The sequence below is a fragment of the Lepidochelys olivacea genome, assembly GCF_965140295.1.
Source record: "Lepidochelys olivacea isolate rLepOli2 genome assembly, chromosome: 6".
NCBI classification, from domain to species: Eukaryota; Metazoa; Chordata; order Testudines; family Cheloniidae; genus Lepidochelys; species Lepidochelys olivacea.
Window position 1 is genome coordinate 1622430 of NC_140416.1, and position 21583 is coordinate 1644012.

The following is a 21583-nucleotide window of genomic DNA, read 5'->3' on the forward strand; positions in this document are numbered from 1 at the left end:
TGGAACGACTTCCGTAGGAGGAGAGATTAATAAGACTGGGCCGTTTTAGCTTGGAAAAGAGACGGCTAAGGGGAGATATGATTGAGGTCTATAAAATCATGACTGGTGTGGAGAAAGTAGATTAGGAAGTGTTGTTTACTCCTTCTCATAATTTCATTTGGTGACCCCTAGTTCTTATGTTAACAGGCAGCAGGTTTAAAACAAAAGGAAGTATTTCTTCACACAACACACAGCAACCTGTGGAACTCCTTGCCGGAGGATGTTGTGAACTCCAAGACCATAACGGTTCAAAAAAGAACTAGATAAATTCATGGAGAATAGGTCCACCCATGGCTATTGGCAGGGATGGTGTCCCTAGCCTCTATTTGCCAGCAGCTGGGAATGGGCGACAGGGGATGGATCACCTGATGATTCCCTGTTCTGTTCATTCCCTCTGAGGCACCTGGCACTGGCCACTGTCGGAGGACAGGATCATGGGCTACATGGACCTTTGGGCTGAGCCAGTAGGGTCGTTCTTATATCCTTAAAGTGCCTGCTGTAATACAGTGTCCACCAGGAGGGGGCGATGCTTCTCCATGCGTCTCCAGTCCCCCTGAGCGGCTCCTTTCACAACAGTCCCTTCTGGATGTGCAGTCGGCTGGCTCAGGGTAGGAGTCTAGGGCAGTGGTTCTCATAACACACATTTTTGGTGGCCTCAAAGTGCCGACACCAACGTTTGCTGGGGGCTGCTCTGGCCCCCCCCTTTTTTGTGTATAATTGTTAATTAATTGTAGGAAAAACATAAGTGAGCACAGATACACGTCCGAATCATTGTCATTTATTTATGTAGGGTCTTTTTTGCAGACTCAATAATAAAAATAACGTACAGCTGTATTTTGGTGCCCTTGGCCCTTGCTGCCTCCCTCATGCATCGCCCTGGGCCTGATGCTTCCCCCCCACCCCCCGCACTGGCCGTGAGCTCCCTTCTGTGCCCTTGCACCCCAGGATCACCTTGACCAGGGCACCCAGTAAGGTTGGCTCTGCTGAAACCCAGAGCCCTATGGCTGGATCCGGGGGGAGGGGGCGAAGCCCAGAGCCCCATAGCTGGGGGGAGGCAGGGGCTGAAGCATGGAGCCCAAGGAGGAGGGTTAAGACCACCCCTGGAACCGCGCAGCTGTGGGGGGATTGATGCCCGCCGGCGGAGACTGGCTGGATCAGGAGAGGGGGGCTGAAGCCCACCCCTGGAGTCCCCCGGCTGAAGCCAGACAGGGAGGGCTGAACCCTGCCCCCGCAGCCCTTGGGTGCGGCAGGGAGGGGGTGCTGCTTTGCCCCCCTCCCCCGTATCTGCCCAGGCATCTCTCGGGGCTGCAGCGCCGCCTGGCTCGGAGATCCAGCATCCCCCAGGAGAGTGGGAACGAATGGACCGAAAGCGGCGGGTCGGAACCGATCCTGATTGGTGGACAAAAGCGGGAGGGGAGGGGTATTCCGGCCACCGCCCCCTTTCGGGGAGCACGGGGGGTGGGGATGAAGGGAGCCGGGTGGACAGAGGGGAGCCAGTGGCCCCATCTCCGGGCTCCATCACGACGTCCTTGGGCCTTCGTTGTCTTGGGTCTAGGAGCTGAGCTGGGATCAGGCCAGATGGAGGGACCCAGGCGATGTTGCCACCCGTACTGGCTCCGGTTCAATCCCAAATCAGAGCCCTTGGCAGGGTGGGGTGGGGGGCAATGGGGGGCACTCAGAACCCTAGCCTAGGGGGAGGGAGAATGGGGGTCACGCAGAGCCCCGGGCATGTAGGGGAACTGGGAGGGGTTGCAAGGAGGGGTCCAGAGGGCGCTGGTGCAATGAGCTGCAAGACCCAAGGCTGCGACCCCTAGTTTGATGCTTTACGAGGGCTAAGCCTGGGCGGGAGCTTCCCAGCCCCCCAGGGCGGCAGCGGTGAGCAGCGGCCCCAGGAGGCCAGGGGAGGGCGTTCCCCAGAGGCGGCAGCAGGGGGCGCCAGAGGCGGGCAAGTCCACCTATCACAGGGGTTCTCAAACCGGGGGTCGGGACCCCTCAGAGGGGCGTGAGGTTATTACAGGGGGGGTCACGAGCTGTCAGCCTCCACCCCAAACCTCACTTCGCCTCCAGCCTTTATAATAGCGTTCAACCTAAAGAAAGTGTTTTTAATGTATGGGGGTGGTCGCACTCAGAGGCTAGCTGTGTGAAAGGGGTCACCAGGACAAAAGTTTGAGAACCCCTGCCCTATAATAAGTGGAATTGGTCTTTTTTTTTAAAGGTTGCTTAAATTTTTTGAGAGCGACGGCCTCTGGTGGTGGGCGGAGGGGTTCGGGGCTTGTTTTATTTGGAGGTAGCTTCTTTCGTTCGTGTACGAAGAGTCTTCGGCACAAAGCGTAGGGTGACCCGAGAGCAAATGCGAAAAATCGGGACGGAGCCGGGGGGTTCCTTTGTAAGACAGAGCCCCGACTCTTGGGCCTGTCCCTATGAAAGCGGGACGTCTGCTCACCCTACCAAAGTCGCGCCATAAAACCGGTGGTCGGCGCGGTTTCGGTGACTCATGCCCGTCGTCAGAATTTGAGGAGCCCCCGCTCCCGCTCAGTGAAGAAAATCCCGCCCCCTCGCTGCATCCCGCGCCGGAAGATGCTTCAACGGTTCCACGCGGGAACGTCCCACCACGAGGCACCGGAGCCCGCGGCGGGTGGCGAGCGAGAGGGTGACCTCTTTCCTTAACAAGGGAAGTCCGTGAGCGCTTATTATTTTTAATGTGTAACTTCCTGTTTTGGCAGCAAAGAACTGGAACGACTGAAAAAAAGAGAATGGAATTTGTATAACACCCCCCCCCCCACACACACACACACAAATACACACACAACTCATTCCTCTGAGATGGGTTGGGCTTGTTTCAGGCCCTTTTTTTTTTTCTCGTGAGACTTGGAGCTGGGGCCCCTGGTTTCGGATCCCAGCTCTGGGAGGGGAGTGGGGGCTGGAGGGTTAGAACAGTGGGGGCTGGGAGCCAGGACTCCTCAGTTCTCGCCTCTCACAGGCACGTATTCATGGCAGTTGTTGCCCCCCAGGTTGGGCCCGCACTCCAGTGTGTAGGAAAACTTGAAGTGGCCGTGTTCAAGGTTGCAGGTGAGCTTGACATTCTTGCCGACCTTGAGGTAGGTGTAACACCTGCCCAGGAGGTCGTCCTCCAGTAGGTCCTCGTCCCACACCTCCATTTCCAGTTTGGGCAGCTCTGGCAGCGTCACTGGCCCGAAGTCCAGGTCTTCTCTCCAGATGGGGTGGTTATCTTCCTTAACTTGGCCCGTCTGCAGCTGCTGGCCTTGGAACGAGAACTTGACGTAGGCGTCGGTGTCGGTCACGGTGTCTCCCCACAGGTCTGTGCCCCACAGCACATGGACCTTCAGCCGGGCCATGCCCCGCTTAAGTGAACAGCACATGGAGTTGGTGAGGGGGTTGCCGGAACAGTAGCATTTGCAGGGGTCCAAGGCGTCGGCCTGGCCCCATTTTGGGCAGCTACGAGGGCAACTCTTCCTGTGCCCCCGCTCAGCCACGTACTCCTTCACTGCCTGCCTCAGCGCCTCCCGCCTGGGGTCGTCCGGTCTCACCAGGGCGTGGATGGGCATCAGAGAGTAGGAGACCAGGTCGGGGCTGGCTCTGAGGCTCTCCATCCAGGTCGAGAAGGAGCTGGCATTTTGCTCAGTGGAGAAGAGCTGGTTGGAGTAGCTGTGGCCACCCGTCACCTTGATGTGCTTCTCCATGTAGGGCACCTGGGAGCTCCCCCAGCCCTGGTTGCTCTCGTTGCTGGACTGGGCACTGGAGGAGAGCGGGCTCAAGCCCAGGTCTTGCAAGAACTGGGAGCCCAGGCGCGCCTTGATTTCGGTGGCTGTCAGCCCATCCAGCACTGCCCGGCAGGTCTGGACGGCCGTCAGCTGCCGCACCTGCCCCCCCAGGTCTGCCTGCCTCACATAGTGGGTACCATACTTGGCCAGGAAGGGCCAGTATATGGATGAGTTGTAGCCGGGTGGGAGACTTCTCAGGGTCCAGAAGAACTGGGGCATCAGTGGGGGGTCTTGAGCGAGACTCAGCCTGCCCAGAAGGGAAAGAGAGAGGAGTTAGGAGCCAACCAGAGACCCCCTGCATCTTCCCCCTGAACAAACTGGCCCCACTTCCCCAGTGCTCACTCCGTGGCTTCCCTGGCAGGTGGGGGGCAGTGGGAGACGCTCTCCTCTTGCAGTCAGTGCTACCCCATTGCAGCAGTAGGGGGCGCTGGGCTGCAGGGAGCAGGGCGGGGTGGGGGATTCTCACCTGTAATACACGCAGGGTATCTCTTGGCGCACGAACATGTACTTGTCCTGCAGCTCCTTCTGGTAAGCGTAGCTGGTGAGCTGGGATTTGGACCCCCCCAAGGCCAGGCCATGGGACTCGTCTAGCAGCTCCAGCTCTGACATCCAGTCATTGTTCACATCCAACGCCAGTACCCGGCCCACTGCTGCGGCTGACTCTTCCACTGCGCTGCTGAGCTCCCGGTTGCACGAGATGTGGACCCTCCAGTCCACCACGGCCAGCGGCAGCCTCTGGTGCTGTCTCCCCTGCAGCCGGTTCTCGCACAGGGTGCAGGTGCCATTTGGGCGACGCCACAGGCTGGTGTCCACCAGATTGGCCCCCGTCCACTCCAGCGTGGTCACGTCGATGCCCTCCCCCACCAAGCTGTGCGCGGGCACGAAGGTCATGGGCTCATCGCACTCCTCAGCTGTGCCCGTGTAGCAGTCGGGGGAGACTCCAGGGAGAAGGAAGAGGAGGAGCAAAGGGATGAAGGCACCGGATCTCGCCATGGCTGGTGCGATGGTGCCTGTCACCTGGGAGCGGCTTTTGGACTCTGAGCCTCCCTGGAGGGAGAAAAACAGAGAGAGGATTCATTAACGACAATCTAGTGGCAGGCAGTTCCACAGGCACAACACATCCTAGCAGCATCCCAGAAGCCTGCAAGCTGCTACGACCCTCCCTGAATCTGAAAGAAGAGCTCTCCACCAACCTGTGCTATAGCCTGCCTACCCCATTGCTGGCCGATTCTGCTGGAGAGTTGCTGCTGGGTGTGAACAGTACCGGGACTAGGACACATACAATCTGGCAGTTCTGATTCTGTCCACCAGGGTGCAGTTGGTTTAGTTGTCTGTAGTAGGGGACCTGAGACACATGGGTGAATAGTTCTCATTCCATGTAATAGACAGCTGCGCAGATATACACCTGTGCCCACCCCTGCTTCCCACCCCACCCCCAAGATGAATCTCCCCTCATTGTGCCGGGAACTGAATCCCCCACGTGAGCTACAGGAAGTAGGGTGACTCTTGCTGAAATATGCACAGCCCCATTCCCTCCTGCAGGAAGAGAAACGCACCCACACGAGTGTCCTCAATTCCCTTCATGTCTTACCTCCTAAATCGCTGTATGTGCCAGGCTCCTTCACCTGGCACTGAGATGCAGCCAGCTCTGGGGCAGGGCAGCAGGGGAACAGCCACCCAGAGAGCTCTGGGGAGCATTGGTGTGGCTACTGGGGTATGGTGATGTCCCCACAGCTACCCCGATTGCTGCTTCCCAGCACCTCCCCCAGGCTCCCCTGCCCCATGGATTTCCTGTCTGCAGCAAAGCGCAGGGCTCCCGTGTGGGGATCACGGCAGCTGGGCTGGAGCAGTGGCATTTCCAGGGGCCACCCTGATGCAGATGTCAGCTGGATCATAGTGCAGGAAGCTGAGCTCTCTGGGTTTGTCAACTGGGAGGCGGAACAGGCAGAAAGAGGGAGCCCCGCCTACAGCAAAATCCCCCCCCCCGAACGAATCCAGGAGGATCGGGGGAGAAAGGAAAGTGTGGGGGGACTGTCTGGGGGGAAGGGCCAGATCCTGACATCAGTGATCCAATTGTAAATTTGGAGTGGGGTCAGTCAGGCTAGAGAGGGGAGCCAGGAAGCCAGGACTCCTGGATTCTATCCCTGGCTCAGGGAAGGGAGCGGGGTCTAGTGGTTAGAGCAGGGGGGCTGGGAGCCAGGACTCCTGGGTTCTCTCTCTCTCTGGGAGGGGAGTGGGTTCTGAGTCTGGACATTTGGGTGCTTTCCCTGGGAGTGGAGCAGGATCTAGTGGTTAGAGCAGGGGATGCTGGTGGGAGCTGGGAGCCTGGACTCCTGGGTTCTTTCCTTTGCTCTGGCAGGGGAATTGGGTCTAGTGGTTAGATCGGGGGGGGGGGGCGGGCACGGGCTGGGAGCCAGGACGCCTAGATTCTATCCCTGGCTCAGAGAGGGGAGTGGGATCTAGGGGTCAGAAGGGGGGTGGGGGACACAGGGCCAAGAGGGGTTAAACACTAGCAGACTAACTAGCCCATATTCAACCTTTAGAGACATATTAGGAGATAATTGTGTTTTGTGTGTGTTTCCATATATGCTGTTATAGGTTGACAATGTAACCAAACGGTTCCTGCCTGCCCTATATTCTGTAAATTCAGAGATCCAAAGGAGATGTTAACTGTAAATGTAGGAACATCGCTGTCTTCACTCTCTTTTAGGCATGCAGTTAATTACTTGTAAATGACGGGAGGTGGGCAGTTACATAATGTTAATCCATGCAGCTAATTACTGGTGGTCCTTTGGAAAGAGAAGGTTTTACTTCATAGATTCATAGATTCATAGATATTTAGGTCAGAAGGGACCATTATGATCATCTAGTCTGACCTCCTGCACAATGCAGGCCACAGAATTTCACCCACCCACTCCTACAAAAAAACCCTCACACCTATATCTGTGCTATTGAAGTCCTCAAATCATAGTTTAAAGACTTCAAGGAGCAGAGAATCCTCCAGCAAGTGACCCATGCTACCACAAACTATAAAAGAACTCTTGGGCCCTGATCCTGCCATCTCAGATCTGCTTAAGCTTCATGGGGGAAGTTTGAGTTGCAAGACTGAGGTCTCCAGCTCCCGTCTGGATCACGCTGATATTGGCCATTGGCTGTCTTGGGATTATAACCTGATGAACCGATTGGGAAAAGGACTCTTTGCCGTTCTGCAGCTCACCATCTTTACTATGAAACTGACCTAAGAACTCTATTGCTAGCTGTATGGATAATGATCTTTTAACCAATACTCTCTCTTTTCTTTTGTAATAATGTTTAGTTTAGTTGACAAGAGTTGGTTGTAAGCGTGCATTTGGGTAAGAGCTGAAATAGTCACTGACCGGGTGGGGAATTTCGCCAGTATTTTTATATGATGAGTAAGATTTTCAGTAATCCTTATCATATTTGACTTGGCTGTCTGGACTAGAGCCCAAGGCTTGTTTTTTTTAAGGGCACTCTTTTGGCTTCTGAGTAAGCAGTCAGTTCTTGCGGAAGCTGTTTTGTTGCTGGCTTGGTGACTCTAAATATTAGAAAAATCACCAGTTTTGGGGATCGTCTGCTCCATCCTTTGCAGTTTGCCCTGATTGAGCAATCTCGGGTTCTCCCCCCGCTGCCGTGAGACACCAGTCACAGGGCCTGGAAGCCAAGACTCTTGGGTTCTTCTGAAAGCTGAGGACTTGCTGGGGAGCCAGCGTTGGTGGGTGCTGGGTCCCCTCTGGAGATGTGTGTTGCCTCCTGCCCCTCTCTGCTCTCAGGACAGGGTGTGGGGAGGGGCGGGACACTGGGAAAGGAGACAAGGGGGCAGGGCGAGTGGCAGGGTTTAGTCACGGGGTGGGTCTGAGCCCCTCCCTCGCCTCCTCTGGACAGGCCAAGATCTGTGGGCGACCTGAGCCCCACTCTTAATTTGGTTTGGTGACCCCTAGTTCTTGTGTGATGAGAAGTTGTAAACAACACTTCCTTATCTACTTTCTCTACACCCGTCATGATGGTGTAGATCTCAAGCACATCTCCCCTTCGCCGTCTCTTTTCAAGCTGAAAAGTCCCAGTCTCGTTAATCTCTCCTCCTACGGAAGCCATTCCATACCCCTAATCCTTTTTGTTGCCCTTTTCCGAACCTTTTCCAATTCCAATATCTCTTTTTTGAGATGGGGCAACCACAGCTGCACGCAGTATTCAAGATGTGGGTGTACCATGGATTTATACAGAGGCAAGGTGATATTTTCTGTCCTGTTATCGATCCCTTTATTAATGATTCCTCGCATTCTCTTCACTTTTTTCACTGCCGCTGCACAGTGAGTGGATGATTTCAGGGAACTGTCCACAATGACTCCAAGATCTCTTTCGTGAGTGGTAACAGTGTCCATACCCTCTCCCTGCCGCCAGGCTTGTGCTGGGATCTGGGGGTCAGGAAGGAATTATTCATTGGGCAGAGTGAGGGAAGCTGGGGGGCAAGAAGGAGTGGGGGTGGAAATGGGAGAGGGGCACTTGGGGTAGAACGGGGGTCAAGGAGGTTATCAGGGGCTAGCGCGGTGGCTGAGGGACTTCCTTTACCCTCCTCAGCCCCTCTGCACCCGGACACCAGCTCGAGGAGTGGGGTCAGATCCTGGAGGAGGATCTCCCCGCTCGCCCCCTCAAGATCTCAGGGTTTCTCTTCTACATTTTCAAATGTTTTGCAATAACAAAACAGGACTTACCTTGTCTGTGCCAGAAGCTGGAGTACTCCCAGCTCCTAAAGAGGACTCTGATCACCTGGGTTTGCCTTATGACATATAAATCCAGTCATAGGCGCTGGCTTCTAGTTTTCCCCGGGGGTGCTCCTCCCCCTTCCCTGAGGCCCCACCCCCTGCACCCCCTCTCCTTAGGCCCCCTTTCCTGCCTCTTCCAGTCTGGGCAAAGGCATACCCTGACCTCACACCTCTCCCACCACCCCCAGGTGAGCCCCCTGCCCCCCCAGTGGCTGGGCAGACCCCCGATGCGCACCGTTCCTGGGGACTAAGTCCCCACCCTTCCCGTCTCTCCTCTGATGCCGGGACTAGGGGAAGTCCAATCCACTCCCCTGCCCACCCCGCTGATCCCAGGGCTGGGGGAAGCCCGCTGCCCACCCAGGCTGGCACAGAGCTCTGCAGACCCCAGCTGTCATGGTTTCCTAGGCCGTGTGGGGTCCAAGCACTGGGTGAGGAGGTGGGGCAGGGATGCTACAGTGACCACCAGCAGCCACCCCCTCCTTTGCCCTACTCCCCCAGTCCCTGCCCTCATATAATCTCTTCCCACCCCCACTCCGCCCCCTCCCCAAGGCCTGCACACATGCCCCTCACCACTCTCCACCCTCCACCAAGGCCCCTGCCCACGAGGGCAGCCTGCCTTACATAGTGGGTGCCCTACGTGGCCTGGAAGGGCTGGTACACAGATGAGTGGTAGCTGTGTGTCAGGAGATGCAGGGCCTGGGTGAAGTGGGGTGGCAGCAGGGGGCTTTGGGGTCCCTTAACCTTCCCAAAGGGAAAAGAAAGAGGAATTAGGAGCCAAACAGAGACCTCCCCTGGATTCCCTGGGGCAGGGGCTCTGTGGTGGGTGCTCTCTCCTTGTGGTCCCTCCTGGCCCCATAGCCCTAGTGCAGCACTAGGGGGTGCTGTTCGCCAGAGAGAAGGGTTGGGGGATCGGTAGAGGATGCTGTGCTGCAGGGGGCCAGCAGGGGGAGGAGGAGGAGAAGGCTTGGGGGCAGGTGATATCAGATGCCCAGCTGCAAAGCTCAGGGTCTCTGGACTGGGGAGAGGGAGCAGGCAGAGCCCACCCGGATGTAGGAGGGACTGAGATGTGCTGGGCTGAGGGAGGGCAGGCCTGAGGGCCCTGAGAGTTCCTATGCTCAATAAACCCTCCTGTTTTACGCTGGCTGAGAGTCGCTCCAGGTTAGAGAACAGGGTGGCATTAGTCCCTCTGGGTTTGGAGGTCTCATCTGAGTGGACTTCCTGAGGGGGCCCATGTTGAGAGACAGGCATGCTAAAGGCTCAGAGAGCTGCGGTTCCAGGGACCGCACGGGGCCAAGACTGGGCACGACCTATGGGTCCATGACACCTGCAAGGTACTCTGGGATGGACTCCCAATGGTCAGTGCGGGCAACTGGGACCGGCAGGAGTTGCCTCTCAGTCTGGCTGAGTTCTCAGAGGTCCTCCCTCTCACGCCCACTGATCAATCTCCAGGCATGGATGGGCTGACCGTGGAAGTCTACCACATGTTCTGGGATGTCCTTGGTCTGGACCTTGCCATTGTCTGGGCCGAGTCCGTAGGGAGCACAGTGCTACCCCTATTGTGCAGGCGAGCCATGCCCACCTTTGAAGGGGGACCTCTGCAACACAACCTTTGGAATTTGTGTCCCATCTCACTCCTCAGCATAGCCTACATGGCCATAGCGTGGGGGGCCCCGTGCTTCCGGGGGATGTGTTATGCTTATAAGAAGCACACAGGATCTTTTTCAGGGGATTAGGCAGTACGCCGTGTTTATTAAGAATACAATAGCTAGCGTATGCTCACTTAAACACACACACACTCAGACACCCACGCACTGTCCCACCAGTCAATGTTATAGTTACCAGTCTGTAGCTTGGACTAATCTAATGGCCAGTTAGATTCACACTTATCTTCTAAGATACACATCCCTCATAAAACAGGACTGATTTGCACAGAAACAGTATGAACATTTAAGCAGGAACATCAGGTTACAATTTAAAGAAACCAATCATCACACTCTTCTATTTCTTTCACAATGCTAACTTTAAATCTATAACAAAGTGGTGACCATAAGGGTCTGTTCCTGCCTTGAAATCTACTGTAGACACAAGATTCTGACAGATGCATCTTTACCAATGGCACACTAGGCCATTCCTTCCTGCTTTTAGAAAGGGTGGCTGGCAGGGTACATCAAATTATAATTACAGAATACATCAATACATTTAATAAATACTACATTATTTATTATTGTTCATTCTAACTAATTCATACCTAAACTAAAATAGGATTTTTCTACTACAGATGTGAGGTCCAGGGTGGCCTGTGGGGCTAGCAGGAGCCCTGGTGCTGGCAGCAGCAAGCGACCTAGCCCCAGCTCACCCCACTCTGCTGGCTCCCTGTGTCACTCAGGGGAGGGGGTGGAAGCTGGAAAGAGGCAGGGTGGGGGCTTGGGGTAAGGGGTGGATTGGGGACGGGGTGGGGCGGAGCAGGGTTGGGAAGAGGCAGAGTGTGTGTTTGAGGGAAGGGGTGGAGTGAGGGCAGAGCAGCTGTGAGGAGAGGCGGGGTGGGGGCTTGGAAGAAGGGTGGAGTGGGGGTGGGGGCCTGGAGTGGAAGAGGGGTTGTTGTGGGCCCTGTTCCTCCCGTAGGGATGGCTCTGGCGACTTGGGTCCACATTGGTGTGCTCTGGGACCTCCTTGAGTTCGTGTGTAGGGATGGTCTGTCATTCGCAGGAGAATGCATTTGACAGGGTGGACTATGGGTATCTCCTGGGCACTCTGCAGGCGTTCGAGTTTGGGCCACTGTTTGTGGGTTTCCTCCAGGTGCTGTACAACTCCATGGAGTGCTTGGTCAGGCTCAGCTTGACCCTGATTGAACCGGTCATCTGTCAGGCGAGCCGCACACTCAGGCGAGCTGCACACATTGAGCCCTTCCTCCATCTGCTCCGGACGATGAGCCGGAGTTCTGGGTGGTCCTGTCAGCATATGCCACCAACGTTCTTCTTGTGGTGCAGGATCCAGGCACCCTGGTGTGGGTGGAGGTCTGACTGGCTATCTACTCAGCAGCCTCCTCCTCCGGGTCAGCTGAGTCAAGAGCTCTGACCTGGTGGTCAGGGACAGGTGGCAGCTGAGCTCCCTCCCACCCATGCTTCAGGCCATCCAGTAGAGCATGGGTCTGCTACTCTGTCTGAGCATTCACCTTTCCTCCACCCATCCCCCTCCATCAGAGAACAGGCAGGATTTGGAGGGCAGGGTGGCTGAGTGGCTGTGGACTGGACTGGTCCAGTGCCTCTTCCTGTGGGGTAAAGCACTGATGCTCAACCAGCTAGTCCCGTCCATGCTCTGGCACCGGCTCAACACCCTGAGCCTGGCCCTGGATTTCCCGGCCCAGCTCCAGAAGGTAGCTCTGGGGTTTTTCTGGCCAGGACTGCACTGGATCTCTGTGGGGGTTCTCAGTCTCCCCCAGAGGAGGAAGGACAGGGCCTGGTCTGCCTCTGCACGCAAGTCCAAGTCTTCCACCTCCAGGCCCTTTGTTGGTGCACAACTTCCTCTGCCTCCCCCAAGGGCTCCGATACGCCCAGAAGCTCTTTTTTCTCCATCCGAGGGGTCTGCAACCTGGTGCACTTGAGGTAAACATGTGGCAAAGTCTCCCTCATGCTACAAAAGGGCTAGTGCCTGGGATAGGTGTGAAATGTCCAAGTACCTTCCTGGAGCCATCAGCTGATATTCCTGGTGAGCCACAGAACCCAGGTGGCATAAAGGCTGGCTCACCAGGGTTCCTCACTGTCAATACGTAGAGTTGCTACGTCAATAACAAGGTCGAGAGGGCGGGGGTGAGGGGAGGGTGAGGAGCACCCTCTCATGGAACCTACTCAAGGAAAGCCAAAGAGGGAGGTGGTAAGGCTGCCCTCACCTCCGGGAGTACATGCCAGGAGGCCTGAGGGGTGGAGAGCCCCATGAAACGACCAAGTGCCAGGGGATCCACCCAATCTCTTCCTTTCCCCTACTCGTAGTGCAGGAGGTCTCAGATCCTGGTGCTTCCTGCCAGGACCAGCCTCCAGTGCACTGAGGGGGACCCCGCGACTCCTACATCGAGTTGGAGATTGTGCAGCACGAGCTCCGCAAAGAGATCTACCCCCGCAGTGGCTGCCGCAGTCCTAGACGTGGGCACCAGTCTGAGCCGTCCTGTCCATAGGATGGTTTGGGGCAACCGCGCTGGGCCCCGTGCTTTGGGGGGCATGTGGGACCCATGGCGGCCCAGAGGGTTAGTGTATGTGGGGGTTGGCCTGGCCCTGGCAGCAGGGGTCGGGCTGCATCCACATCAGTATCACTTGCAGGAGGGGACTTGGGGGAAGGGCTGGAGTGGGTCAGAGCAGGGGTGGGGGTTTAGGGGAAGGAGGTGGAGCAGGGATGGGAAGGGGCAAGAAAAGGGCCTGTGTGGGGGGGTTGTCCCGGGCCTTGTACTCCCCTAGGGATGGCCATGAGAGGCATGGCCCTGTAACCTCCTGTTCCTGTTTGATCATAAGTTTCCCCCTGAATTTAGTTGAACCTGGGGCTTTGTTAGTGGTTTCTCCCCATGAGCTGGTGTCGGAGACTTCAGTTGTGGGTGGGCTAGCACCCTCCCACCTTCCCGGGACTTTGATAGGTGGGTTTGCTTTGTATGATGGAGAAAAAGAGCCAATAGGAAACTGGAAGTAAAACTCGTTCAGGGTCACTGGCTTCCAGCCTTTACTTTGCATTTACCAGAAATCACACAGAGCACAAAGTCCAGAAAAGGTCAACAGCCTTCCTCTCCTAACCCGGGCCCCCTAGTCACGGCCGGACAGCAGTGGGAAAGCATGTTTGCTACTAGGGTGGCATCCTAAAGGTGGGCCATTCACAGCTCTGTGTAACAGTCCAGTTGGGTGAGACTTGCTTGTCTGGACACTCTCTGGAAGTGATGGCCATTGGTATGAGAAAGTCAGATCCCTCAGGGGCGGATCAGCACCACGGAATATGAGCCCAAACCGGGGCTGGCTTTGAGGCTCTCCAGCCAGACCAAGAAGGCTCCAGCCCATGCCAGGGGCTCCATGTGCCCCCATTCCCCTTCCCCACATACCAGGGGCTCTGTGTGCCCCATCCCCCTCCCCCCATGCCAGCGGCTCTGTGTTTCCCCCCTTCTCATGTTGTTTCTCCGTGAGTCAGGGCATTGACATTTTAAATGCCATAGGAACTCGGAGGAAGAGATGGCTGGGTCCTTCTGAGATGCTGGCAGGGGTTAATCTTCCCCAGGATGGGGCACTGACTGAGTCAGAGGGATGGGGAATGGGGTCTTTCCCCTCTAAGGGGTGCCGGCACCTATCTTAACCCAAGAGCCACGTGCCATTCCGCACCCAAGGGGTGTGTGAGATGCAGCTGCCTCTGGGGTGGAGCGGTGGGGACCTGTCAGGGCATGGCCGTTTCCTTCCCATTTCAAAGGGGACCTCGCAATCCACATCAAAGCCCCCAGCCATGCGTGGGGCCAGGAGTGGGCTGCAGATGCAGTGAGGCTGGTGTGGCCACCAGGAGTCACGGGCTGCCGGTAAGCATGTGAGCAGAGGTGGCACCAGGATGTGGCCAGAAGCACGCTCAGCAGACAGCCCTCCGTAGCTCCCACCCCTCCCAATGGAGAGTACGAGAATCGAGACCACAGACGTCAATGCAGCTTTGGGGGCAGAGTCCCATCAGAGCGGGCCTGCTGAGCCCTGTGCAAAGAGAAACAATCATCAGCTGGAATGTTTTACAGGTGGGGAAACTGAGGCAGGGAGATGGTGGGCCTAGGTCACAGTCAGGGAGCCCATGATAGAACCCAGGAGTCCTGGCTGCCTGCCCTGCCTTCCCAAACCACCAGCCCCCACTCCCCTCCCAGAGCCCTTTGTGGCCTTGTGTGACAGACACAGAAGAAGGAAGAACACTGGGAGCCTTTGAAATGGAAACTAAGCCGTGGAGACCTTGACTGTACCAATCGGCTAAACTCCCTTTCCTGTCCGGCCCCAGAGCTGAGGGGCTGGATGGAAAGGGACATAGGGCCTTTCCCCTCTAGGGATGCCAGCTTCACTCCATCCCGAGGGAAGGGGGCTGGCAGCCTCAGGTGAGTGAGAATGGGACTTGGGACCTTTCCCCTGTAGAGGGCAACAGACCCCGGTCTCCCCCACCACAGCCAGCCCCTGCCCAGGTGTCCCCCACACAGTCAGCTTCCACCTTGGCCCCCTGCTGGCTGGCTCAGGCAAGTGTGTTATGGGATTTGGGGCCTTTCCCATCAAGGGAACGCTTCTCTGACCCAGCCCCGGGTGGGTGGGGGGGTTTACCTTGTATTTTGGTAAGGGACCCCCTGTCTGACAGACTGCTGTTTTTCTAGCTGGAACAAGCTGTCCTCTGCGGGGCAAGGAGCCGTGGGTGGACCTGCTGGGGAGGTTGCTGCCATTGGAAAATGCCGATCCTGTCTCCCAGAAGACCCAACAAGGTTAATACACATGAAAGGGGACGGAAATGACCAGAAGGGAGAGGAAAATTCAGCTGCTGACTCACTCTTGTAGCCTCATAGCTGGAGAAACAAGGCCCCAGAGCCCGCCCTGACCAGCAACTTCAAGGCCTGGCAAACGGTACAGCTGGCTGCCATTAGGGTGAAACTTGTTCCCATCTGTCCACCTGGCCTCTTCATCACCACCCCAAAGTTTTCTCCAAAAGGGGGCAGTGGCCAAGCTAGTCCCTCCCCTCCTAGTTTTCTCCACCAATCAGGCCTCCAATTTTATTATCTGCTAGGGACTTCCACCATTAAGATAATTTTTGATCCCTGCAGCATGCTCTGTGGATATATAGCAGGAGTTGGGGGCGGGAGTCGCTTGTCACATGTTACCTACCAGCTCTGTGTTTTTGGGAAACCAGGGCACAGTATACAGCCTGTCTGCCTCACAAAGGACCTTCCCCCGCCGCAACCTCTGCTCCAATCAAAACTGCTCAGTTTGCTACAAAAAGCAATGAAATTGCTACAATTGCTACAAAAAGCAATGAAATGGCAGAGAGAGACACACCGAAGCCCCTCCGGACAAGGGTGACAGGATTAAGGCAACTCCCCTAGCCTCATTTGCATCAAAGATGGGACAGGGAGGCATCTCCATTAGCATACAGCATGGAGAACAGAAATTCCAAGGCAAGGACCGCACTGGACTCTGGGACCAGAAAAACAGGGAAGCACTGCATGATGGGAAATCTCTGCTCCAGATGTTAATGAACCCACGCCTGCACACCCCCAACTCAGTAGTTATCAGACCAATTCTACTAATAAATCCACTGTTGGTATCCAAAATACTGAAGCTGCCTAATTGCATTGTGAGCTCCCTCGACGGAACACCACCCATAGGCAGCAATGATCAGTTCTCATCGTCTAGCCTGAATAAAACATCTTTGATATACTCCCTTAAATCATCAGTTTTGCCACCAAGAAATCTAGTGTTCTCCCTTGAACCATTGTTCTTTTTCTACAAAAACCCCTATACATGCTCAAGTAAGTCTTCTGATGCCTGAATCCAAACTCTGCATCAGTTGCACCGGGACTTCTCCTGACTAATGGTGCCGGGAGCTCTGCTTGTCTCCAGCACTCCGGATCCTCAGCTACCAGCACCACCTGGGACCCCCGATCGATTCAAGCTTCACAGAGAGGTGAGAACCCTCCCTCCCTCTCTTGTGGGTGTTTTTTGCTTCCCCATTCACTCTGCAGCAACTCTCTTTGTACCTAAGCTAAAGACCCCTGTGTGATGGGTCTGGTCACAGAAACCTCCTTGGGACTGCCATCTGATGTGCTGAGATTACCTCTAAGCCCATTTCCCCTGCAGCTTGGGACTTTGGTACCCTGTCTCATTGAGCCAGGCATGCTAGCCTGCTGCAAACACAGACCCAGGTCTGAACCATGTCCCCCAAAACTTCAGGCTTAACTGAAAACAGCTCCTGTCTCTGGCACCCAGACACCCAGCTACTAATGGAATCCAAACCCCAAATAAATCCATTTTACTCTCTATAAAGCTTATACAGGGTAAACTCATAAATTGTCTGCCCTCTATAACACTGATAGAGAGATATGCACAGCTGTCTGCGCCTCCAGGGATTAATTACTTACTCTGGGTTAATTAATAAGTAAAAGTGATTTTATTAAATATAAAAAGTACAATTTAAGTGGTTCCAAGTAATAGACAGAACAAAGTAAGTTACCAAGCAAAATTAAACAAAACACACAAGTCTAAGGCTAATACATTAAGAAATTGATTACAAATAAAATCTCACCCTCAAAGATGTTCAAATAAGCTTCTTTCATAGACTAGACTCCTTTCTAGTCTGGGCCCAATCCTTTCCCCAGTACACTTCTTATTCCAGCTCAGGTGGTAGCTAGTGGATTTCTCATGACTGTAGCTCCTTTGTTCTGTTCCAGCCCCTTACATAGGTTTGGTACAAGGCGGGAATCTTTTGTCTCTCTGGGTCTCCACCGCTCCTTCTAAATGGAAAAGCACCAGGTTTAAGATGGATTTCAGTACCAGGTGACATGGTCACACGCTCTGTGAGAGCCCAAGCCTTCATTCTTCCCTGGCCTGACTCATGGGAAGGCTTGCAAGTAAACAGAGCCATCTACAGTCAATTATCCTAGTTGATGGGAGCCATCAAGATTCCAAATCACCATTAATGGCCCACACTTTGCAAAATTACAATAGGACCTCAGAGTTATATGTCATATTCCCAGTTTCAGATACAAGAATGATACAGTCAGACAGATAGGATGACCACACTCAGTAGATTATAAGCTTTGTAATGGTACCTTACAAGAGACCTTTTGCATGAAGCACATTCCAGTTACCTTGTATTCAAACTTCTTACCATGTTTTCATGAAATCATATGGAGTGCAACTTCACGTCCTGCAGTGCCCAAAAATCCTGTGGGGTTTGCTCATCAAGTGGGTTACGACCAAGAACGACTGCAATGTGGAAGTGGGGATAGGGACGTGCTGAACCCGGGGCATAGGAGGGTGGCAGCTTGGAGGTGCTGCTCGACCCGGCCTGCTGAGTCCAGGGACATATAAGGGGTCAGCTTGGGAGTGCTGATTAATCCAGTCCTCATGGACACGCTCTGTTAATGTGTGTGTGTGTGTGTGTGTTCAGACTGGGTTTCTGTCTCCGTGAGGGAGACATCAGGGCAGCGCTGCACAGGGGACAGGTTTGTCAATCCTTATCGGGCCCTGCTGGGCATACAGGGAGAAGACAGGGCCTTCCCGGGTGACAGCCAGGTAGAAATGCAGGGAAGGGGCGTTTTCTGTGCTGAGCCCAAAGAGAACAACTGATCCCCATCCTCTTTATAGTAGCCATGACCATATTTAAAGACTGTTCCCAAGTCCCCCTTGTTTTCTCAAGACTAAACATGGCCAGATTTTTAACCTTTCCTCACAGGTCAGGTTTTCTGAACCTTTCTCATTTTGGTGGCTCTCCTCTGGACTCTCTGCAGGGTGTCCACATCTTTCCTAAAGTGCGGCTCCCAGAGCTGGGCGCAGTTCTCCAGCGAAGGCCTCGCCAGTTCTGAGTAGAGCAGGGACAATTACCTCCACATCTTATGTACGACGGTCTTGTTTGTGCACACCAGAAAATTCACTTTTTTCTCACCCGCATCGCGCTCTTGACTCATATTCAATTTGCGATTCTCTGTAGCCTCCAGGTCCTTCCTGACACTGCGTCCTCCTCAGACTGAATGATTGGAGTGATGTGAAAACCTGTTTTTCACGCTGTTGGCTGGCTGTGCCAAACACTCACAGGGGGAAAATTTTAGTTTTGGGTGAACCTGAAAAGAAAGAAAAATCAGTTGTTTGTTTGGCAAAGTGAGAACACAGGAACATAATCATCATGGGTCAAATGAAATGCTTCGAGGTGGAGGGATTTTTTTAAAAAAGAAGATTTTGACTGGAATTGAAAGATCAAAATGTTTCAAAATTTTGGACCATTTTAGGGACGCGGATGGAAACAATTTGCTGAAATTGACACAAATTCGCAAAATTTCTCTGTCAACTTGAATCTGCATCTAAAATAAAAAAATTTTGAAAGTTTTTGCCCAGTTCAGGCCAGGAGCCTGAGCTCCCCAAGCCCTGGCCCACCCAGGTTCTATCCCAGCTTTGGGAGGGGAGTGGGGCCAAGTGGGTTAGAGCAGGGGTGGGGGGATTGGAGCCAGGACTCCTGGGTTCTATCCCCAGCTCTGGGAGGGCATAATCATAAAGCCTCCCTAGATGCCTACACTGAGTCAGACGACTGCACAAACAGAAGGAACTGATGTTAAAGGAGCAGTTCCCGGGGACTGTAGATGCACGGAGAAGCATCGCCACCTATTGGTGCATATTAAAATTTTTATCAACGCTAACGTTTAAAGTCAAATTTACACAAGTTAAGGAAGAAGGTACTGTACATCTGGGGTCAGGCTCGAGTTATGAGAGATTAGAAATATCAGTTACAAGGTTCACAAGGTACATACATAGTACATAATCAGTATCGACCCAGATTGGGGAGCATACTACAGCAGGCCTAACAGGAGACACATTCAAGTTGTCAGTGATGAATGACCCTGCAGTATTCACCCAGCACTGAGATGCAGCCACCTCTGGGGAGAGGCAGCTGGGGAATAGCCACAAAGTGATGGCTCACCAGGAGGGCTGCCTGGTGACGAAATGTAGCCACCTCTGGGGACCAGCACTTTGGGAACAGCGACGTGATGACATCACACCAGGAGAGCTCACCCAGTGCTCAGATGCAGCCACCTCTGGGGCAGAGCATCTGGGGAACAATCTTTACACACGGGGAGCCACATGTGCCAATCACACGAGAATCAAACCTTTTGTAACATGGGACCTTTTAAAAAGTGCTTTATTTAGCATTTATTATTACAAAATGCAAGTCAGGCCAGGTTTCATTCAATCACCAAAGCAACTGGAAAAGTCACTCCACATTGCAGCATAGAGGTTAAGAATTAGAACTCCCGGGTCTATTCCCACCTCCAGGATAGGAAGGGAGCTGTTTGGAGCAGGGGGGGCTGGGACTGATGAAACTTGGGTTCTATCCCTGGCTCTGGGAGGTTCAGATGGGTTTACAGGGTAGAGAAGGGAGCTGACCCAGTCCCTTACTCTCTCGGCAGCCGAGAGCAGTGTGGTGTTGGACAAAGAACAGGAGCAGACGCTGGAAAGGGGTCAGACAGAGGTGTTTGTCTCCACTGTGAATGCAGGGGGCGGGAGAACAATGGGGGGCAGAGTATGTCCAGGAATTAAAGGTTAATCTTTCACTAAATATTCTATCATGTGATGAAACCTCCAGGAATATGGCCAACCAGAATCAGCAACCCTACCTGGTGGAGTCCAGGAGACGGTACAGGTGGCTGCCCTGACGGTGAAACTTGCTCCCATCTGTCCACCCGGCCTCTTCATAGCCACCCCAAATTTCTCTCCAAAAGGGGGCAGTGGCAAAAATAACCCCGCTCCTGATTTTGTCCACCAATCCGGCCTCATTTCCAACCCCTCAGATTTGATCCATTCATTCCCAGTTCCATTCTCCTTCTGAATCAGACATATCTGAGCCAGGAGGTGCTGCCAGGACCATCGGAAGGAGACTAGGCATGGCTCGCTCAGCCGCGGTCCCAGCACCTGGCCCATTTTGGATCCAGCGAAATTCTATTCCAGCATTATCTGCTAGGGACACCCACCAGTAAGATAACATTTGAGCCCTACAGGTGGCTCTTGGGAGCGCTGGTCAACCTAAGGGTGACAGAACCGCTGAAGTGAGCTCTGAGCTCCTTGCATTAGACTGGGATTCTGTCTCTGTAAGAGAGATCAGGGCAGAGCTGTGCGAGGGGCTGGCTCATAAATCCTCATCAGACCTTGCTGGGTGTATGGGGAGAAGACAAGGCCCGGCATGATGACTGTTGGGTAGAAATGTAGGGAAGGGGCCTTTTCTGTACTGATCAAAGTTTTTTCTAACCTAAATCTCCCTTCCTGCTGATTAACCCCGTTACTTCTTGTCCTACCTGAACAGTTGATCCCCGGTCTCTTTATACCAGCCCTGAACATATTTAAAGACTGTTCTTGAGTCCCCCTTGGTTTCTCAAGACTAAATATGTCCAGTTTTTTAACCTTTCCTCACAGGTTTTCTGAATCGTTTCTCATTTTAGTTGCTCTCCTCTGGACTCTCTTTAGTGTGTCCACATCTTTCCTAAAGCCTTTTTTGCAACTTCATCCTGGTCTTGACTCATTCAATTTGTGATCCACTGTAGCCCCTCGGTCCTTCCCTACACCAAATCCTCCTTACGTGATGCCAAAAACTCGGGATCGGGGGGAGATTTCATCTTGGCTTACCCTGAAAAAAAAATTCATTTTTTTGGCAAAGTGAAAGCCCATAAAAAATATCATGTTCGGTCAAATAAAATGCTTTGAGGGTTTTAAAAAATCAAATGGGAGATTTTGATTGGAATTGAAATATCAAAATGTCTCAATTTTTTGACCATTTTGGGGGAGTGAGGAACAATATTCTGAAGTTGACGCAAATTTGCTAAATTTCTTCTGTCAGCTTGAATCTGTACTTTTTGATGAAATTTTTTGCCCAGTTCTAGCTTGGACTCCAAGGTCCCCAGCTTTGGCCCCCTCCTGGGTTCTATCCCAGCTCAGGGTGGAGAGTGGGGTTTGGTTGGTCAGAGGGGTGGGTCTCGTGGGTCAGAGTTTCTGACCCATGGCAGCATGAGCCAGATTTTGGCTCTCCCCATTATCCAGCAGGGGGTCAGGACTCCTGGGTTCTCTCCCCAGCACTGGGAGGGGATAATCATAAAGCCCCCCTAAACTCCTACCCTGAGTCAGACCACTGCACATACAGAAGGAACGGACACGAAATGAGCCTCTCATGGGGATTGGAAATGCATGGAGAAGCACTGCCCCCTACTGGTGGATACTGTACTACAACAGGCCTAACAGGAGACACATTCAGGTTACT

The 21583-nt window shown here is 53.8% G+C and overlaps 1 protein-coding gene and 1 long non-coding RNA gene across 3 annotated transcripts; both read right to left on the reverse strand.

Moving 5' to 3' along the window:
- Window positions 1-846: 846 nt before the first annotated feature.
- Window positions 847-8598, reverse strand: LOC311521624 (perforin-1-like). Of its 2 annotated transcripts, none has more exons than XM_084630005.1 (3): window positions 8552-8598; window positions 4288-4868; window positions 847-4068 (listed from the first exon to the last, which is right to left on the reverse strand). In XM_084630005.1, the coding sequence occupies exons 2-3, from the start codon at window positions 4812-4814 to the stop codon at window positions 3000-3002; spliced, it is 1596 nt and encodes a 531-aa protein (XP_084486131.1). In that variant the 5' UTR covers window positions 4815-4868; window positions 8552-8598; the 3' UTR covers window positions 847-2999. The 2 variants fall into 2 exon arrangements, with proteins under 2 accessions (XP_084486131.1, XP_084486132.1); XM_084630006.1 differs by lacking the exon at window positions 8552-8598 and adding an exon at window positions 5413-5702.
- Window positions 8599-13716: 5118 nt separating this feature from the next.
- LOC311523016 lies at window positions 13717-15261 on the reverse strand. The gene is made up of 3 exons (XR_014712243.1): window positions 15122-15261; window positions 14902-15032; window positions 13717-14298 (listed from the first exon to the last, which is right to left on the reverse strand). It is a non-coding gene; the product is annotated as an uncharacterized lncRNA (long non-coding RNA).
- Window positions 15262-21583: the final 6322 nt, after the last annotated feature.